At 35.5% G+C, this 19,951-nt stretch overlaps 4 protein-coding genes across 6 annotated transcripts; 3 read left to right on the top strand and 1 right to left on the bottom strand.

The window, feature by feature from the left end:
- Positions 1-703: 703 nt before the first annotated feature.
- Positions 704-3,580, top strand: LOC127899303 (disease resistance-like protein DSC2). Its single transcript, XM_052432651.1, has 2 exons — positions 704-1,054; positions 3,032-3,580. The coding sequence occupies exons 1-2, from the start codon at positions 704-706 to the stop codon at positions 3,578-3,580; spliced, it is 900 nt and encodes a 299-aa protein (XP_052288611.1).
- A 2,234-nt stretch (positions 3,581-5,814) lies between these two features.
- Positions 5,815-9,796, bottom strand: LOC102626530 (beta carbonic anhydrase 5, chloroplastic). Of its 3 annotated transcripts, none has more exons than XM_006487444.4 (9): positions 9,284-9,796; positions 9,127-9,194; positions 8,315-8,476; positions 8,178-8,226; positions 7,923-8,036; positions 7,708-7,761; positions 7,409-7,491; positions 7,191-7,293; positions 5,815-6,338 (listed from the first exon to the last, which is right to left on the bottom strand). In XM_006487444.4, the coding sequence occupies exons 1-9, from the start codon at positions 9,365-9,367 to the stop codon at positions 6,138-6,140; spliced, it is 918 nt and encodes a 305-aa protein (XP_006487507.2). In that variant the 5' UTR covers positions 9,368-9,796; the 3' UTR covers positions 5,815-6,137. The 3 variants fall into 3 exon arrangements, with proteins under 3 accessions (XP_006487507.2, XP_006487506.2, XP_015388507.2); XM_006487443.4 differs by having other exon boundaries at positions 9,127-9,200; positions 9,284-9,795; XM_015533021.3 differs by having other exon boundaries at positions 9,127-9,197; positions 9,284-9,794.
- An 841-nt stretch (positions 9,797-10,637) lies between these two features.
- LOC127899302 (cytochrome P450 89A2-like) lies at positions 10,638-11,809 on the top strand. Its single transcript, XM_052432650.1, has one exon. It carries the CDS (start codon positions 10,649-10,651, stop codon positions 11,807-11,809), a length of 1,161 nt encoding a protein of 386 aa, XP_052288610.1. The 5' UTR covers positions 10,638-10,648.
- Positions 11,810-15,622: 3,813 nt separating this feature from the next.
- Positions 15,623-17,579, top strand: LOC127899197 (sugar carrier protein C-like). The gene is made up of 3 exons (XM_052432489.1): positions 15,623-15,755; positions 15,949-16,901; positions 16,996-17,579. Exons 1-3 carry the CDS (start codon positions 15,623-15,625, stop codon positions 17,476-17,478), a joined length of 1,569 nt encoding a protein of 522 aa, XP_052288449.1. The 3' UTR covers positions 17,479-17,579.
- The last annotated feature ends 2,372 nt before the right edge of the window (positions 17,580-19,951 follow it).

Genomic DNA, 19,951 nt, shown 5'->3' with positions numbered 1-19,951 from the left:
TCATTCATTTCATGTATCCCAAAAATTTGTTAAGCTTATAAGTTACTAAGCTTTTGAGAGTTCTGAGAGTGTGAGCAATTGGAGAGTGTGAGCAATTGGAGAGTGTGTGTAAGAGTATTGAGTGTATTTGAGTTATGGAAAAGTGAGATTTCTTTACTCAAATTTGTACTCAAATAATTGTTAAAAATATAATTATTTTTCTCTTGTTCCCGTGAACATAGGTATATTACCGAACCACGTAATTCTTGTGTCCTTTATTTTTCTGTGATTATTCGGTGTGCTTGATTCTGCATTTTGCGGACAACAGTACTAACAGGTTAATTTGTGTCTTGATTCATGTGATCACACTTCACAACAAGCAGACAAGAACCAAATTTCATCCAGAAACTTGTTGAAGAAATAGCAATAAAATTGTCTTGCAGATACTTCGCTGTTGCCTCCTACCCAGTTGGAATAGATTCTCCTGTCGAACACGTGCATTCCTTGTTAAGACTTGATGATCTAGATGTTTGTAAAAAAGAATTTGTGGGATGGGTAGCATTGGGAAGACTACCATTTGAAAAGCAGTTTATGACCAGATCTCCCACTGTTTTGAAGGCAGTTGCTTCCTTGAAGACGTTGAAGAAATGGCAAAGAAACCAAATGGATTGGTTCAGCTTCAAAATGAATGCTTTCTGAACCGTTGTTGAGAAAAATGTTAGATATGGAAAGCATTGACAGAGGGCTCAATATGATGAGCAGCAGACTTCTTCACAGAAGGGTTTTTGTTGTTCTTGATAACTTAGATCACATAGATCAACTAAAACCATTAGCCGGAGAGAATAAGTGGTTCGGTTCTGGAAGTCGGATCATTATAACAAATAGAAATGAACATTTGCTGAAAGTTTTTGAAGTAGATGGGGTATGCACGGTTCCTAGATTATGTCTTGGTAAATCATTTCAGCTCTTCAGCTGGCATGCCTTCCGAAAAGACAAGCCTCCTCAACGATTCATGAAGCTCTCCAGAGAACTACTTCGTTGCGCTGAAGGGCTTCCACTTGGTCTTGAAGTTTTGGTTGTTTTCTTTTTAACGAGACAAGCATAGATGTATGGGAAAGTGCAGAGGAGAAACTGAAAAGGATACCTAGTGAGGAAATTTTGAACAAACTCAGAGTAAGTTTTGATGAACTAAACGATGATGAGGAGAAGAACGTATTCATGGATATTGCACATCTTTTCGTCGGAATGGATAAAGACTATGTTCTTAAAATACTTCAAAGTTGTGGCTTTTCCTCAGAGATCGTCTTTTTTGTTCTTACTCAAAGATGTCTCATAGTAATTGATGAAGACAATAGATTGAAAATGCACGATCTCATTAGAGACATGAAAGAGAAATTGCTTGCCAAGAATCCCTGAAAGATCCTGTGCATCATGTTTTGACCAGTCACTCTGTAAGTGCATTTCTAATTTTATTTTTTGTTCGTGCAGCAATTAGCAGTATGAAAATAATAACAGTGTAGGTTCATGACGGCTTCCATGTGATTCTTAATCTAAGTTCGCTGTATGTAGGAGAGAGATGCTGTAACTTTCTGTTTCTCATGCTTATTGCATGTAATCATGCTTGCCAATATATAACTAATTTTTTGGTGTTCTCTCTTGTCATGCCTTTAATCTGACATTATCTACAGTCTGAACTCTCAATCATTTCAATATCTCTTTGTAACATTAATGGAGAATTTGTGTCTACTTAGTTACAGCAATCTGATCATTGGAAAAAATAAAATAAAATCATCAGTCCTTCCTATCTAACTCTTTTTTGTGTGCGTGTGTCGAGACGGGGGTGCATTCTAAACGATGTTCCTTTTTTCCCCTTAACTTCATAAGAATCACAAATGGCTTTTGCAGGAGTTCATGCTATAATATTATTGTTGATCAATCAGTTATATTTGCATCTTAATTTTATGTTTTCTTGTTTTATTAGGGAACAATGCGGTTGAAGGCCCCATATTAAACATTCCCAGTTCAGAATTTGTAAATTTGACTACAGAGGCATTTGTAGTAATGCATAATCTAAGATTACTAAATCTAAAATATGTGCACCTCAATGGAGACTATAAGCATCTTGATTGAGGTGGTCGCATTGCCATGGCTTTCCGTTGAAATTTTTACCAGCTAGTTTTCATTTGGAGAACCTAGTTGCTTTGGACATGTGCTACAGTGGCCTCGCACAAATTTGGAAGGAAAATAGGGTATGAACTTTCCTCAATTTCATAGATAATTTTATACATTTTTTGCATTATATGATTGCTTGTACATGTGATAAGCCATGACATTCACAAAGTGTAGTACATGTAGGAAGGTCGTGGGAAGATGGACGTGCTGTTAACTATATATTTGCAATATAAGCAGTCGTTTTCCTTAATTATAGCGATTGTGGATCTTAAGTTTAGGAGTAGTAGTTAAACGATTGTATTTAAATTTGATTCTATTCAATAAAGGGGACGGCAAGTATTTATCCAAACTCAGTGGTCTGTTCTCACCCTAAGAGAATTATATTTTATTAACAATTACCGTCAAGCTTTGATTGGGACCTATCAATTGGTATCAGGGCTGCATTATCTTGTTCAAAAACTTTGTTGTTCTCATGGCAACTAACAAAGAAAGGATAGAAAATTTAGAAGCAAGGCTTGGCGGACTTCAAGATGGAATGCAACAAATGGAGATTGGCATTAATGAAAAACTGCATCAGCTCGAGGAGACCATCAATCGTATGTATGAGGCTTTCTTTTCAAACAAAGAAGGGTCCAGCCATAACGTCAATAATCACCCTAGTCATTCTTACAAGGAGAATACCAAGGAGGAAGCTAGTGGAAGCCGAATGATTTTCTCATAAAAAACAGCTAAGCTTGAATTTCCAAGGTACGCTGGAGATGATCCTACGGAGTGGTTTAGCAAAGTTTCCCAATTTTTTGAATACTAGGGAACAACGGAGCCACAAAAGGTTGCATTGGCGTCTTTTCACCTTGAGGGAGAAGCCAATCAATGGTGGTAGTGGTTGCGACCAGCTTACCAAGAGGAAGGAAGTTTGGTGACATGGGAAACCTTTGCTGAGGAATTATGGGTTCGTTTTGGTCCTACGGAATGTGAAGACTTTGATGAAGCTTTATCTAGAGTAAAACAAACCAGTTCCCTTCGCGATTACCAGAAGGAGTTTGAAAGCCTTGGTAACAGAGTTCATGGCTGGACACAGAAAGCTCTTGTGGGAACATTCATGGGCGGACTAAAACCGGAGATATCCGAAGACATCCGCATGTTCAAACCAAGAACGCTAAAGGAAGCCATCAGTTTAGCTCGCATGAAAGACGACCAGCTATCACGACAAAAGAAATTGCTTCTACCACCAATGGAATCTCCAACAACAGGGCCCGTGAAGCGGCTAACATGGGAGGAAATGAAAAGGAGGAGGGCTCAAGGCCTTTGTTTTAATTGTGATGATAAATTTTCTTCTGGCCATAATTGTATGGGTCGCCAACTTTTACTATTGGAAGGGAATACTGATGACCAATTTAGTGGTGACAATAACGAGCTCATTGGGGGCTAGTTCTCTACCTTGAACCTTGAGGACAAGGTTCCACTAAAAGGGGAAGGTATTGATAAGCCATGTCATTCACAAAGTGTAGTACATGTAGGAAGGTCGTGGGAAGATGGACGTGTTGTTAACTATTTATTTGCAATATAAGCAGTTGTTTTCCTTAATTATAGCATTGTGGATCTGAAGTTTAGGAGTAGTAGTTAAACGATTGTATTTAAATTTGATCCTATTCAATAAAGGGGACGGCGAGTATTTATCCAAATTCAGTGGTCTGTTCTCACCCTAAGAGAATTATATTTTATTAACAATTACAATCAAGCTTTGATTGGGACCTTCAACATGCGAATGGGTACTCAACAAGTTGAAAATCCTTAATGTCAGTCATTCGCTCTACCTGATTAAAATACCAAACTTTGATGGGCTCCCTAATTTGGAGAAATTAGTGCTTATAGACTGCCCAAGCTTGGTTGAGATCCACTTATCCATTGGACACCTTGTCAGGGTTGTTTCCTTGAATCTGAAAGATTGCATATCCCTGACAAGTCTTCCAAGATGTTTGTGCATGCTATGAGTCTCTTGAAATTCTTGTACCATCTGACTGTTCAAAACTTGCTGGGAAAACTGGAGCATTTGAGGGTGCTTGTTGCAGATCAAACCACTATCAAAAGACTACCATTTTCAATAAAGCTTCTAAAGAATCTCAGGCTGTTATCTTTAAGAGGCTGTAATGAAGCATTGCTTAGAACAGCGTCACATTCATTCTTCGAGACTTGGATATCAAGAAGAAGTCCCGATTCTATTAGTCTCCTTCCAAACTCTGTTGGGTTTACATTCCTTGAGAAGACTTTGTCTTTCTAACTGTAGTCTGTCGGACAATGCCCTTCCTGCTGATATTGGGAGCTTAAGCTCATTGTTACATCTTGATTTATGCTTCAATAATTTCAGTCGCTTACCAGATACCATAGTTCATCTTTCTAGTTTCGAAAGCCTTTGGTTGAATGGTTGTACAATGCTTCAATCAATTCCATTACTTGCAAGAAACGTAGTTTACTTGCTTGCTTCAAATTGCTCTTCTTTGAAAAGTGTACTAGATGTTTCAAACTTGGAAAAACAAACCGGCAATGACACTTGATAATTGCCAAAGAGTTGCTGAGATTCAGAGCTTGGACAAGTTGGAATCCACAACTAGGATTTTTGTGGATGGGTGCTACAATCTGTCAGACAAATTTAGAAAGATGCTACTTCAGGTAAACCGTTTTGGACACATAACCCTTATGCTTCTCTCTCCGATCACTCATACATTCTTATGTACCATACACGAACTCCCAAGTCGTTGCATTCATGGGACTACGGTCCCCCGAAACCAAGTGCCCGATTGGTGTGACTTTCGAAGTGAGGGATCTATAATCAGTTTTCAGGTGCCTCCAGCGTCAAATTGTCCGATCATAGGGTTGATACTATGCGCTGCTTATTCAGCCGAGGAAAACCTGATGATACTTTTGGGTTTTGGTGACATTGTGATAAAAAAAGAGTCCAAAGAACCTTGAATGGCCTGTATCACCAGACACGGGCATCCCAGTTACTAATGCAACCCTTGAAAATCAGCTTGAAGCTGGAGACGAAGTGGAGGTATCTGTGATCTCTGACTGTTCTTGCATCTCAGGTAAAGTGTGGGATGCCACTGGTTTATGAGAGCGAATGCAGATATTGCTTTCGCTGGCTGTGTTGATGGAGGTGAACATGCATCGGCAGGCAAAAGAGGACCAATCCTGTCTAAAAGAAGCGGATACGACAGTCAGCAACGTTCCAGCAGCAGCTGGTCTGGAGACCATGATCCTATCCCCAAAAGATTTGAGGATTCAGCATAATCAATGGAAACAAAATTAGAGCAAATCTTACTCATTCTTGCTATAGGAGCATTGTTTTCCCTTTGTACTGCATTTAATCTTATGAAACTGATGATATGATTTTGGTCCACATCTTCTGTAATATGCATTCAACTAAACCAGAATCTTATACTTCACATAAGTCCTAGCTTGGGGTTTCATAGGCGAAAGAAATTAATATGTTCAGTAAGCAACATGAGAGTTGAAAAGACCAATATATTCTAATAAATGCAAGAGATACTAGGATGTCTCTGGGGAGGAACTCGAAACACCAAAACCACACAGAATCATTCACAGTGCAGAAATGGAAGGGAAACAAACCAAAAATTAAAAATTAAAAAAAAAAAAAAACATAGGTGGATTCAACTATTTTTTTCCTCCAATATCAACTACCAGCATCCTTTATCACAAAAAGGATGGAAATATACAAATCCTTCAACATATTGTAAACACACTTTTTCACCTGGAAACAAAATTCTCTCGTGACCAAGAAATAACAAGATACAAACTCAGACACGTCGACAACATATTTTTTAAGCTAATAAGATACAACAGCATAGTTATTCCCTTGGAAGGGGATAACATTATTTTTCATTTGTCCGACAATTATGAATAAATCACATACAATAGAAGAGAAAAAAGAAAAGAAACTTATTTCATGGAGATGATGCAAGTGGAAATCAGCTCCAAAAGGAACGGTTTCTAAATGCAACCTCTTTACTTTCCTTCAAATTGCTCCCATCATAATCCAGGGTCCATTTCTCAAATGTGCAGTCAACGAAGTTATAGTAGCCACCATGAAGAGACAGAGCACCTGCCCTAACTTTTTCTTCTATCCATGGATAAGTGAGCAGGTTTAACAATGAACAATTTACAGATTCCTGTAAACAAATGGTAAACTAATAAATCGATATGTACAATTTGCAAGAAAATTTTATAGACCACTAATAAATTTATTCACCTCCTGTCAACTATATTTATTGTTCGCTTACTAACATACAAACATAAAATTCTGTTCCCATATTTGTATTATGAAGGATAAACCTTGTTGTTGGCATAGAAATTCAAACCGTCCACTTATTACATACAGAACCCCGGAAAAGAAAAAGGAAAAAAAAAAAAAAAAGACATTGTTGAATGGGAATAGTGCTGGCTCAGAGAAAAGAAAAACTTAATTCTCTCCGGTAAAATCATTTTTTCCATCAATGGTGAATTTAAATCAAGAAACAAGCAATATGTCCCCAGGAGATAACAAGTTGGTTAGCCCTATTGTAGTGGAAGTAGAAGGCTCGACTGCTCCTCACCCAACCTTGAAGGGTGAATTTTTTATTTTTGTTCATTCACGGTGGATAAGCTTTTTGAAAATATTTCTCTCGGCAACCAGAAGCACTCTTTTTGGTTAAGACCCAAGGGTTAGTCATCGATCCTGAATTCCAATATCACACAAAATAAAATTTTCATAGAGCAAAACTTTGTTCTTTCATTTTTACCTTATTTGGTAAGAAACTGAAAAATCCCCTGACTAACCCATAAAGGTCGATTCATAACCAGGCCCCAGAAAAGATCACTGAGATTAAACACACAGACCAATTGAGGGATTGAGAGATTTAACTTTCACGGACATTACCAGGCTACATTTTCATCATTTATATATATTCCAAAGCATCAGATTATACTGGACTAAATATTTCATTTTGAGCAGCACTTTCTAAAGTTAGGAAAAGGTCAATCACCTTCTCACAGTGTGAACACTGATGGTCAAAGCTAAGGCTGGAAGAAGCAGCTTTTGTGTTTAACCTTGCATTCTTCCCCACAAGAACCCAACTTCTAATAAAACTACAGAAAAGAAGAATTTAGCTGAGTAAGAAGCATAATCAAACTGAATTTTGCAAAAATAAAACATTTTGCAGAGAAGGATAAACTTTTGCATAAGTTGCTCTCTCCTAGTGACCTTGGATCTTCTTCATCCTGCATGCTCATAAGGGCATGAATGCCTCCACAGCGGCTGTGGCCAATGACTAAAATGTTTTCAACCTGCAACAGGAGTGATCTATCATCTCTACATTTCAGAAGACTTCATTCATGACTGGAAAGTTATCCATAAATTCCCATATTGAAGAAGGCGAAAGTAGAGAAATCCCATGTTTAAGACTCCAAAATTGAAGGATCCAACTCATCAAAATAATAATTTCCCTGGAATCCAAGAAACATAGAAACCTTTACAATAAATTTGCAGAACAAAACACTTACTTTAACAGAATTAACGGCAAATTCCAGTGCAGCATTTGTTTCTGAGGGCCCACTCTGCTCAATTAAAAAGACCAAGTAAAAAGAATGGAAAGACAAAGAGGAGAAAATTGTTTGGCTTTTTATCATCTACTAATAAAGCATTCAATCCACAGCATCAATCTTTTTCATAAAGTGGACATGTTTATAAAAAAAATCAGCTGCACCATGTAAAATACCTCACACGGGGGCACCATATTTGCAACATTGCGGACAATAAATGCCTCTCCTGGTTGAAATCCCAGGATGTTTGAGGGACAAACTCTAGAGTCCGCACAAGCAATCACCATAAACTGTCCAAGAAACTTTTAGTTAACAAAATTTGATTGGATAATCTATAGAGAAAATATAAAGGCAACCATCTAAAATGTTTAAAAAATATAAATGAAACAGCACAGAAAAGGCAACAATTAAATTACAAAGTATACAAATACCTTTGGTGCTTGACCATCCGCAAGATTTTGGTAATGCTCTAAATTTTCCCTGTTAAAAAACATTGACCATGTTTAGATGGCAGACTAATGGATCTTAATAGATCAATCAGCTAAGGCAGCAGTTCTTCATTGCTTACATGAATTTCTGTTTTTTGAAGCTCAAAAAGCGATGTTTCATCTTATCAAAAAAATCACATTCATTTTCAACTTCTGCTGCAGTCTCCAGCTTGTCAACTTGAAATTCTTGAGTGATTCCCTCAGAATGTCTCCAACCCTTTAATTTGAAACCTGAACTTTTCCTGAAAGTGAAACAATAATGCTTAGAAAAATCGTGTTGAATGATGTTGTAGCAGGGAGTATAAACGAAAATGGAGATACTCTTATCTCTTAGTATCAACCCCCTGTTGCATGGCAGTCAGTGTCCTAATATGCAGAACTTGTCCTATAAATAAATCACTGAAACATTACCAAGAGAAGTTTACAAAAGTAATCTTAGATTGCTAGAAAACTCAATAAAGTGCCATCATTTATAAGAAGAGAACCCGGTGCATTCACACCCAAGGAACAAAGTATTATTCAAATAAAAGATTGGCAACTCTTCCTTTATACACATTAAATTGCTATTTAATTATGCAACTAAACCGAACTAAGTATCTGATTTCAGCTTCCACATCAATAAGATCATAAAGGCAGAGAAATTGCAAAATGTCAAAGCTTTTCTTAGATTAAAAGAGGTTGATGTTCAACATAAAATACAGTTACCACAAACATACGTTGACCAATGAACATTTTTTATTTAATTTAACAAGCTAGCAACAAAAGCAAACAACATAAGGAAAATCAAATGAATACACAACAATTGCCAGCTCAAAAGCTCGTATCAGTACAAATATTTCTCCCCATGAAAGCAGAAATCAAACAGAAAGAAAAAATCTTAATTGGCACTCACTTGAAAGAAGTGGATAAGCTCAACTGGGTCTGCCCAATTTGTCTAAATTTGAACTTGGGGCCAAAGATCTGCTGCTATTAACAATAAATCAGTAAACTCAGAACAAAACAATACATATAAAGAACCCAAAATTTTTTTTTTAAAAAAAAGAGCTTACTGTGGAACTCCTCAGAGGAGTGAGAGCTGAAGATGAAGAAGGCAACGGGTCTTTAGAAACAGAAGCTGGGGCAAGAATTGCCATTAAAAAATTTCAGAGATGTTTAAAGAGAAAAAGGTGGTACTTAAAGAAAATGGTGAAATGGTGGGATCTCGTGGCAGTCATCAAATTGAAATATAAAGAAGAAAGAGAGAGAGGAGGGTTCTAAAAACGAGTGGGTGTGTGTTGGTTGGATCAAACAACACTTGGATTGTGGGGTTTGTCTCCAAGAAAGACGGAGAAAACAAAGTGGAAATGAAAACAAGTGCTTTGCAGAAGCCAACTCAGCAACTTGCTTTTGAAATGTTTTTCTTGTTTCCTTTCTTTCTAGAACTCGCGTCTCTCTCTTGTGATTTGCGAAGGCGGTAATGTCGGTTACTTATTTGGCGTAAACTGATTTTTGGATCGTTATTACAATCACAGACTTATTGATATACAATACAATAGTACTCTTTTCTCATTTACTTTTAAAAGAATTCGACTCCCAAACAAAGAAATATCGACTCCCTTCTAAGAGAATCAAATTCCAATAAAGTCAGCCTAGAAAAAAAAAAATTCCAATAAAGTCAGTACTTTAGCGTTTAGCGCAAAGCACTCGAAGTTGTGTACCTGGACTGTCCCAATAGGCTAAGAAAAATAACAATAATAACCAATATTTCACATGGATATGTAAAGTCAAAAAGGCCCTAAATGGATATCTAAAGTTGGAAATTGCCCTTAATGCTAGTGAACAACGCCCTTAGTTTTCATTTGGAAACAATAAGGTAATAGAGAATTTTGGTGATGTGTTTCAGAATATGAACAATGCCCTTAGTTTTGGGAAATGTACAAAAATAACCTAAAATTTTTTGTAATTTTTACAATGAGTCATTCAAACTTTTTTCTATCAACATTAGCCAAACACAATGTTTTCTTCCCAAATTACCCTTGTTTACAAACCAAAAGCAACTTTTCTTCTCTCCCTTGATCAAACGAAACGTAGTCTTGTACTCTTGAATTATCATCAGCGACGACAAACGGCAACGGCAACGGCGAACGGTAAAAATGAACTCCGATCAAATACAGCATAATCCATCCAAATCCAACACTAATACGTATCACCGAGCAGTAAGAGATATTTTCTCAACTTGCGAACTTGATTCAGTGCGATTGCAGACAGGTGCGACAGGCAGCCTGTCGCACCAAGATTTCGTGCGACAGGCTGCCTGTCGCACCAAGATTTCGTGCGACAGGCTGCCTGTCGCACCAAGAGTAGGTGCGACAGGCAGCCTGTCGCACCTATTTATGATAATGTAAGCTGTTGCTTCTTCTAAAAATCAAAATCGAATGAGCACTTCAACAGTGGCGGCTTGCATGGCACCTCTACTTCTTCGTCCCCTTCTAGCTGGTGAATGTGAGATTGAAACTGATTTCAATGTGGACCGCCCTGTCCCCGTTCGTCTTCTTGATCATTTTCTATACGCCATGTTTTGCTTGTTGGTGCTCATGTGTTTCGGAGACAAGCTTGATGAATCCCAAATAAAAAAAATTGAGAACGTTCAGCGCAGACTGCTGTTGGCTGTTGGCAAGTTCAATATACTGAATTTCTGGCCAAGATTAACAAAAATTGTTTTTTTTAAGAAGTGGATACAATTCTTGCAGGTGCGTAGAGATCAAGAAAACGTATTGGTTCCTTTGATAAGAGCAAGAAAGAAGATGAAAGAAGAAGAGAGCCTCGGTGTCAACAAGGAGGAGTATGTGTTATCGTATGTGGATACTCTGTTAGATTTGCAGCTTCATGAAGAGAAAAAAAAGCTTAGCGAAGAGGAAATTGTGAGTTTGTGTTCAGAATTTCTCAGCGCGAGCACTGAAAGTACCTCCACGGCGCTACAGTGGATCATGGCCAATCTGGTGAAGCACCCGCACGTTCAAGAGAAGGTTTATACGGAAATCAGAGGAGTTGTTGGTGAAAATGAAGAGGTGAAAAAGGAGGAGTTGCAGGAGATGCCGTATCTGAAAGCAGTGATTTTAGAGGGACTGAAGAGGCACCCGCCTGGGCATTTCGTGTTGCCACATGCCGTGACAGAGGATTTCGTGCTTGATGATAAGTACGTGATACCAAAGGACGGGAGTGTGAATTTCATGGTGGCCGACATGGGTTGGGATCCGAAAGTTTGGGAGGATCCGATGGCGTTTAAGCTCGAGAGGTTTTTGAATGATCATGATCAAGATTTTGACATAACGGGGGGTAGGGAAATTAAGATGATGCCATTTGGAGCTGGCAGGAGGATCTGTCCCGGTTTTGGTTTGGCTATGCTTCATTTGGAGTATTTTGTGGCTAATTTGGTTTGGAATTTTGAGTGGAAGGCTGTGGATGGTGATGAGGTTGATTGGACTGAGAAGCAAGAGTTTACTCGGCTTCTGCAAGCAGCAGCTGCAGCAAATCATGCTCAAATCACTCTACAATTATTTGGTAAAAAATCTAAAATAAAACACCACCTAAATTAAAACAACGCCAGAGTCAGATGCATATACAAATGATGATCTTGATAACGCATCAAGTAGATCTTGCAGTGAATTTGGCGGTGAGAGAGAGAGAGAGAGAGAGAGGAAGGAGAGGACGAAAAGATAATGTTATGGGAGGGGCATTTTCGACACTAGGGATGATTATTGGCTAATGTTGATAGGAAAAAAGTTGAGGGGTTAGTTGTGAAAATAACAAAAATTTTTTGGTTATTTGTGTAAATTTCCCCTTAGTTTTGAAGGAAGATTTGATGTCACAATTATTTTGCCACGTGTTGCATTTGGTTCTCGACACATGGCACTGCAAATGAGACATGAAATCTTAAGACCTGTGCTTGAGAGCTATCAATCACTTACTACATATTCTTTAACGAAGCACTTAATTATTTTGAAACTTTTCGTAACTTCTTTCTCCTGTGGGACTTCAACAGGTTACTATCTTTTTCTAAATATTTGTAAGAACATGTGTTGCAATATCAGATCATAATAAAATAGAAGACCCATTGTTAGTAAGAAGTATTTTCCTACTCCTGTAATATTGATATATATATATTTTAAATCAATAGAAGTAGGGGTGGATTTACTATAGGACTAGTGGGGACTGAAAAAAAAATTCTTTAATAATTAATTTAGTTTGCCTAAAATTTTTAATAAATTTTTCTTAAGCCCCCACTAATTTATAATCAAGCCTGCAATACATGGTTACACATAAATTCTCACACTCCGTATTTTTAAATTCAAATAAAAAGATATGAACTTTGCAAACTAAAAACAAGCCTATAAATATTAGTATTAATTTAATTTTTATACGGCCCACAAACTCATTAATAATTTTGTATTAATCTTTCTTTTTCAATTTCACCACTAGTTCAGCACCAATAAAAAATCTCTAAATATCTTTCTATTTTGGTTGTTTACTTAAAAAAAATACTTATTTAATAATATTGATAATGAAGTTGTAATGCAATGTATCAATGTATGAAAACTCGTGAAGGATAATTGTAAACATATGTTGAAGTATTATAAATCTTTTAAATTTACATCTTTATTAGTTTTTAAATTTTTTTATATTGTCTTTGAATAAACCCCTAGTCAACCATATATGCTTTCTCCGCCCTGAATAGAAGTTGCTATAGGCTAAGTATTGTCGCTGCAATATGAATAATCATGCGCGGAGCAAGTACAACGGTACACATATTGTTATGACATAGGCTAAGTATTGTCGGTTGAAGAGAGTCAAGAGACTCACTTTGGGCTAAAAATCTCATTTCCGCCCTCAGCCCATTTTTGTCTATTTTTCAGCCATGCTTTCATATGGGGTTGGGTTTAAAAAAAATTTTGAGTGGATTTTTCAGCCATGTTTACACCCCTTCATTAATCTCAACAAACTTTATTCTTTTATAATTAAATTAAAGTATAAATATAAATAAAATTAATCGCGCTTATATCCCGTTTATTTACAAAAATAACCTTATATAATCACAAAAGAAAACCTTTTGGATTGTTCTCCGTAAGCTTCTTTCATTTGTTTGATTTGGTAGAATAAACGTGCAATTCCATATTTTTCTAAATTTAAAATGTTGAATCAAGCAAGAAGTCAGATTAACTGATAATGGGAACATAAAAATTACTTCTTCAATAGCCGCTGGAATTTCCTTTTTGTCCAAAGATGAAGGTTATGAAAGTTTCCTTTCTTTTTTTCCCCGCTCAAACAATAGTAAGAAACAAGAACATTTTGATACTCAAAAGAAAGCAATGGAGGCAGAAATTGTGTATAGGAATGGCAATAGGTACTGCCTATTGCGGGTTTACTATTACCAAATCCGCACCTACAAAAAATTTAAATTACCAAACTCGTCTGCAACCCGCAACGGGAAAAACCCGCCCACTGTGGATTTTAACAATTACCAAACTCACCCGCAACCAATACTTTTAATAATACATAAAAACTTAAATTATATAATTTAAACTATAAATATATAATAATAGCCTAAACATCCGCAAACAATATTCAATTTTAGATTTTATCAATGTAAATAAGAAATTAAAATTTCAACAATAAAAAAATACACAAAATATTTCTATTGTAGGCAAATTATCATCACTAATATCAATGCCTTGCCTCATCTTTTAATCAATATACAAGTATTATCAATAATATTAACAAGTAGATTTTATACCATTATCGTTAAGGCAAAACAAACAAAATCAATTAAAGTAAAATAAAATATTAGTAATAAAAATTATAAAATTTCTAATTATTAAAAGCTTATTGTATATCTATTGCAGTGAAATAAGTTAGGTTTAGGAATTAGAAACTTTAACTTAAATATATTTATGATTAATTTTTTCAATGTAATTTTTGTGATTAAAATAAAAAAATATAAATAATTAAAATAAAGAATGCGGGTTTGTGGACACTTGCGCTGGTACCCAGCAGATTTTTTCTCAATACTAAATCCACTCGCAACCTACAATAGATTTAAGTTTGAAATATCAAACCCACTTGCAACCCACAAAATTACCCGTAGTGGGCGGGTTTTTATGGGTGAGTTTGAACGGGTTTACTGGTTGGCAGGTAATTTTGCCATCTCTATTGTGTATGGAATGAAATATACTCCTTGAACTCAAATTGATGCTTAAAAGAAAAGTAGAAGATGTTTTAGGCTTTTCATTTGAAAGGGTATTTTTGGCATTAAATAAAGTATGATTGAGGGGTTAAAGAGAAGCGGGGGATGTTTAGTTCAATTTTGGAGGGATGCCAACAGTGCAACTCCCTTTTAAAACTCTCAAGAAACCCTATTTCATATTTACGTTTATAGCTCTTCTTTTATGAAATTAGAAAAAGGACATAAAATTAAATACAATAGACTTTTAACTAAACTTTACTATCATTTTGAATAAATTAATTAAATTGTAAATATATTTTTCATGATAATAATATCATTGTTAAGTAATTAATTTATTTATTATTCCAAATAATTAGATTTTATCAACAAAATTAATTACTAAAGGGGTGCGAAAAGCATTACTCTAGAAAAATTGTAGCCCCAACATTTTAGTAGAAAAAAAACAAGGGAAATTTTTTTTGAAAGAATGTGGTTATCAGATTAATAAACAATTTTTTTAATTATTGATGGAGATGCCAAAAGAATTTTATACTGTTTTTAATATTTTAATATGATAATTAAAAAAAAATTAAAGTGTTCATCCCAATCCAGTTCTAAACTTATCGTTATCTATTGTAGAGCTAATGAATTAGCAGTGACTAATCTTTACGGTTATAAACGAAAAAAAATATGTTTGAATATATCATGCAATCCATTTTGGTCCAAAACGACATTGATTATCTCAGTAAAACAAAAAGTTATCCAATGAGAGATTGTGACTAAGTCAATGTCTAACTCCAGTGCTAATAAGCAGCAGCTTTCCTCAGCTAACGAGAGATCGAAATTGAAAATCTAACTCAAATAATGTAGATAACTAAGAATCCAAATCATAACTAAATAAGAAATCCGAATTAAACAAAATAATCTTCTGTTCAGTGCGTACTAGATATTAACGGAGTTGTTGTTTAATAAAATGTGGGATAAGAAAAGCAATCCGTAAACAATTAAAATTTTATCTATATAAAAAGCAACGTAACTTCTTCTTATGCTAAGCCTACGAGCTCTTTAATTTAGTTCAATTTTTTTCTGCTTTCTTTGTTCTCCGTATTCATCTTCCATCTTTCTGTTTTCTTCTTAGAATTCTTCTTAAAATTAAGAAAAAAATAAAATAAAACAAAAGGCTGAAACAATGCCTGCTGCCGGCGGTTTTGATAAGGGTAATGGCAAAGGTTACCCCGGAAAACTTACCCCATTCGTCACAGTGACATGTATTGTTGCTGCCATGGGCGGTCTCATCTTCGGTTACGACATTGGGATTTCAGGTAATTATATTTACTACTAATTAATAAATTCTCTCAGGTGCAGCTGTCTGTCCCTCATTATTTGTTTATCTTTTTTCGGTGTAATATGTTGATACTTTATTCGTTTGTAACTCATATATCTTTCTAAAAAAGATGTAAGTATTTTGTTTGTTTGTACTTTTAGGCTAATTATATTTTAATGATTAATTAACAGGTGGTGTGACCTCAATGCCTTCGTTTCTGAAGAGGTTTTTCCCGTCGGTGTACAGGAAGCAACAGGCAAACTCATCAACGAATCAGTACTGTCAATACAACAGCGAGACGTTGACACTGTTCACGTCTTCGCTATACTTGGCTGCTTTACTATCATCGCTGGTAGCATCATCCGTGACGAGAAAATTCGGAAGAAAAAAGTCAATGTTATTCGGTGGCGTCCTGTTTTTCGCCGGTGCCTTAATCAATGGCTTCGCCCAAGGCGTTTGGATGCTCATCGTTGGCCGACTTTTGCTTGGTTTCGGCATCGGCTTCGCAAACCAATCCGTGCCTTTGTACCTCTCCGAGATGGCCCCCTACAAGTACAGAGGAGCACTGAACATTGGGTTTCAATTGTCAATCACAATTGGAATCCTCATCGCCAATGTGTTGAACTACTTCTTCGCTAAGATAAAGGGTGGCTGGGGATGGCGTTTGAGCTTAGGCGGCGCCATGGTCCCTGCCCTCATCATCACCATCGGCTCACTCGTCCTCCCGGACACACCAAATTCAATGATTGAACGTGGCCAGCGCGATGAAGCCAGAGAGAAACTTAGGAAAATTCGCGGCGTTAATGATGTTGATGAGGAGTTCAATGATCTTGTTGGAGCCAGTGAAGCATCTAAGCAAGTTGAACATCCTTGGGGGAACTTGTTGAAAAGGAAGTACAGGCCTCACCTTACCATGGCCATTCTAATTCCATTCTTCCAGCAGCTCACTGGCATTAATGTGATCATGTTTTACGCCCCTGTTTTGTTCAACACAATTGGTTTCGGCAATGACGCATCACTCATGTCCGCCGTGATCACCGGCCTTGTCAATGCTTGCGCAACATTGGTTTCTATTTACGGCGTCGACAAGTGGGGAAGGAGATCTCTCTTCCTTGAAGGGGGCACTCAAATGTTAATCTGCCAGGTACTAGATATTTGTTACCAGCTTTAACTCTTACTCTTTAACTATTATTTAATTCATGACATCTGCTACTTAACTCTTAATTGTATTGTCTAAGGCTATTGTTGCTGCTTGCATTGGTGCTAAATTCGGAGTTGATGGGAATCCGGGAGAATTACCCAAGTGGTACGCCGTTGTTGTTGTGCTTTTCATCTGCTTATATGTTGCTGCATTTGCCTGGTCTTGGGGTCCCCTGGGATGGTTGGTGCCCAGTGAAATTTTCCCCCTCGAAATCCGATCGGCGGCACAGAGTGTGAATGTGTCTGTCAACATGGCATTCACATTCGTAGTGGCACAAATTTTCTTGAACATGCTGTGCCATCTCAAGTTTGGCTTGTTCATTTTCTTCGCATTCTTCGTATTGGTGATGTCCATTTTTATCTTTTTCTTCTTGCCTGAGACGAATGGGATTCCAATTGAAGAAATGGGTCAAGTTTGGAAGAATCACTGGTTCTGGTCCCGTTATGTCGGAGAAGACGATTTCGTCTCCAATGGTGGCGTGGAGTTGCAGAAAGGAAACAAGGCTATCAACAATGTTTAATGTTTAATGTTTAATCTGGAACTTTGGGATTTTCTTTTTCTTTTTCTTTTTTCAATGTTTTTAATTTTTCAATTTTATAGTAGTAAAGATATAACAATACTTTTTTTTTATAGCAGTATTGATTTGTTAGAATGACAGATAATATAATTTCTGGTTTAGTTTCTGCCGTCTGTTTTAATTATTTTCCTCTATTTATTCACCGGAAATTATTGCCATTAAACTTTTTTCCCAACTAGCTAGGAAACTACTACTTAGCAAATTGTTTAGAATGCTAAATTGTGATGTCTGAGGAAAAAAATTGGTTAGAAAGTGAAGTAATTTTAAGGGTTTTGACCTTCTTTAGTTGGTTTACCGAATTTGAGTTACTTGAGTCTGAGTTGTGGGTTCGGATTCTAGAGAAAAATAGAGGGACTAAAGAGCATTCAAGCTTTTCCTACCCTCTACTCTCTTCAGAAAAATAGAAAATAAAAAAGCCCTAAATATAGCCTGTTTGAGGCTTCATCGTAAGAAAAAACTGAAAAAGAGAAGCTTCAAAAGAAGTATTGAACGTGTCTAACCAATTTTGGAGGGGCTTCATGATATTAAAAATTAAAGTTAGTGTTACTTGTCAAACACCTAACCCGAAATACCAAAGTCAAGATCAGGCCAAGGATGTGCAATTTTAGTTATCCATGCACGTACCCCAATGATGTGCAATTTGAGTTACACATGCACAGCGTATTAACAATCAAAAGAGTATGATTTCGATGAATAAATGGCTCACCACACATTTCATTAAAAATATCTAAGGATAATAACTTAGTTATATCATGCTCACAATCTTTTAAATCAAAGAAATGTTCTGACTATTATTCAAAGGCAATTGATCAGTTAGTTAACAATGCCAGAAGCATTTCTTCACCCATGATATTATATTAGTACTATCCACTATTTCATTTTCTAAATATTAATTGAATATTGTTCTTATATTAAAAAGAAAATAAACATTGTTTCATTTAAAATATGTCTTTAGTGAGGACATCCTCATTTTGATAAATTGAGGATGCCAATAACCGACAAAAAACACGTGTTTAATATATTGAATTTTTTTTTTTTTGTACTTTTGTATGCAACCTCACTAGAGAATATATATATATATATATAGAAAAACTTTTGTTAAAGATTATTTTTAAGTCAGTATATAATGTTTGAGTCGTGATTTTATTTTATTTTTTTTGTTGATAAATGTATTTGTATATAGTGTTTGAGTCATGATTAATGTATCCTACGGTAAGTCTAAACATAGGTTTTAGTCTTCTATGGGCTTCATGAGACTTCTAAGATGACTATTCTCCACTAGCCTCGTGTCACAAGACACTTTTTTTTTTTTTTAATTTATGTGCTGAGGTCTTCCGAATGATTTTACCCAAAAGTTCAATATGAATTTAGCCTTAGGTGCTTCCATGCCTTCTAAATTATGATTCACACACCTCGTAACAGTGCCTCGGGTACACTGAAGAATACACATAACTTACGTAACTTGAATTCAGCCAAGCTTCTATTTTTAGACATCAACATAATATTTTAGAAAAGATAAATAAAAAAATTCATCGATAATAGTAATTTTATCATCTATCTCTCTCATGGGTCATGATTCAAACTCAAGTAGTCAATTAAAGAAAACTGCTTAAAACTACTTGAGCGAATTCATGCGTTACTGTATATATTTATATTAACTTATTTCTTTGAAATATTTCTTGTCTATTTTAACTCCCTGAGAAGTTCTATAGCATATCTGAGATAATATTTTAACCATCCAATAAGTAAATAATGATATAATATACGTGCATTTATTTTGAAAAACCACCATGTGAGTGGTAATTATATTAAACTAATTTACACAAATCTTACATGTACTAATTGGTTATATTATCTCTAATTTATTCTAAAATTCCTACAACTCCCCTATATTCAGTTTAAAATTTTCAAAGTTATTGGTAAGAGAGTTAAAAACCCATCAAAAAAATTACTATAAAATCACTTGTATATATATTTTGTGAAAGGGTAAATGCTCATTTAATCCTTATATTTTGACTTAAGTGTTTGTTTGGTCCTTACATTTTGAAAAATACCTCAAGACACCCTTGCTCTTAAATATATTACGTGCTTGCACTTATTTTTTCTTTACTTTTACAATAATACCCTTACTATAATATTCTTGACATCAATTTATTTATCTATTGAAAAAGTTAATAAACAAATTAACTATTACTTAGCAAATTAACCAATAAATATCATTCTAAAAAAACTAGTATTTTCTACTCCCCTACAACAATGTTGCTAATTATTATTTTATAAATTAATTAGTACTACCCAACTCTAAACAATGTTTAATATCCTTATAGCAATCTTACTAACAATTATTTATAAACAAACTAATTTAAAAAATTAATCCTAAAAGTAAAATAATAACAAAAAAATTATACCAATTTTT

The sequence above is a fragment of the Citrus sinensis genome, chromosome 8 (assembly GCF_022201045.2).
Source record: "Citrus sinensis cultivar Valencia sweet orange chromosome 8, DVS_A1.0, whole genome shotgun sequence".
Lineage (NCBI taxonomy): Eukaryota > Viridiplantae > Streptophyta > Magnoliopsida > Sapindales > Rutaceae > Citrus > Citrus sinensis.
This window is presented reverse-complemented; position numbering and strand designations above follow the sequence as displayed.

What these genes read in the sequence shown, in the direction of transcription:
- LOC127899303 (XM_052432651.1), top strand. Translation starts at nt 704, where the DNA reads ATGGAAAGCATTGACAGAGGGCTCAATATGATGAGCAGCAGACTTCTT. An exon ending in CACTTGGTCTTGAAGTTTTG is followed by an intron (nt 1,055 to 3,031) that starts GTTGTTTTCTTT and finishes CAATGGTGGTAG; the next exon opens with TGGTTGCGACCAGCTTACCA.
- LOC102626530 (XM_006487443.4), bottom strand. Translation starts at nt 9,367, where the DNA reads ATGGCAATTCTTGCCCCAGCTTCTGTTTCTAAAGACCCGTTGCCTTCT. An exon ending in CTCCTCTGAGGAGTTCCACA is followed by an intron (nt 9,201 to 9,283) that starts GTAAGCTCTTTT and finishes TATTGTTAATAG; the next exon opens with CAGCAGATCTTTGGCCCCAA. An exon ending in ATATGGTGCCCCCGTGTGAG is followed by an intron (nt 7,762 to 7,922) that starts GTATTTTACATG and finishes TTAATTGAGCAG; the next exon opens with AGTGGGCCCTCAGAAACAAA.
- LOC127899302 (XM_052432650.1), top strand. Translation starts at nt 10,649, where the DNA reads ATGAGCACTTCAACAGTGGCGGCTTGCATGGCACCTCTACTTCTTCGT.
- LOC127899197 (XM_052432489.1), top strand. Translation starts at nt 15,623, where the DNA reads ATGCCTGCTGCCGGCGGTTTTGATAAGGGTAATGGCAAAGGTTACCCC. An exon ending in TTACGACATTGGGATTTCAG is followed by an intron (nt 15,756 to 15,948) that starts GTAATTATATTT and finishes ATTAATTAACAG; the next exon opens with GTGGTGTGACCTCAATGCCT. An exon ending in CTCAAATGTTAATCTGCCAG is followed by an intron (nt 16,902 to 16,995) that starts GTACTAGATATT and finishes GTATTGTCTAAG; the next exon opens with GCTATTGTTGCTGCTTGCAT.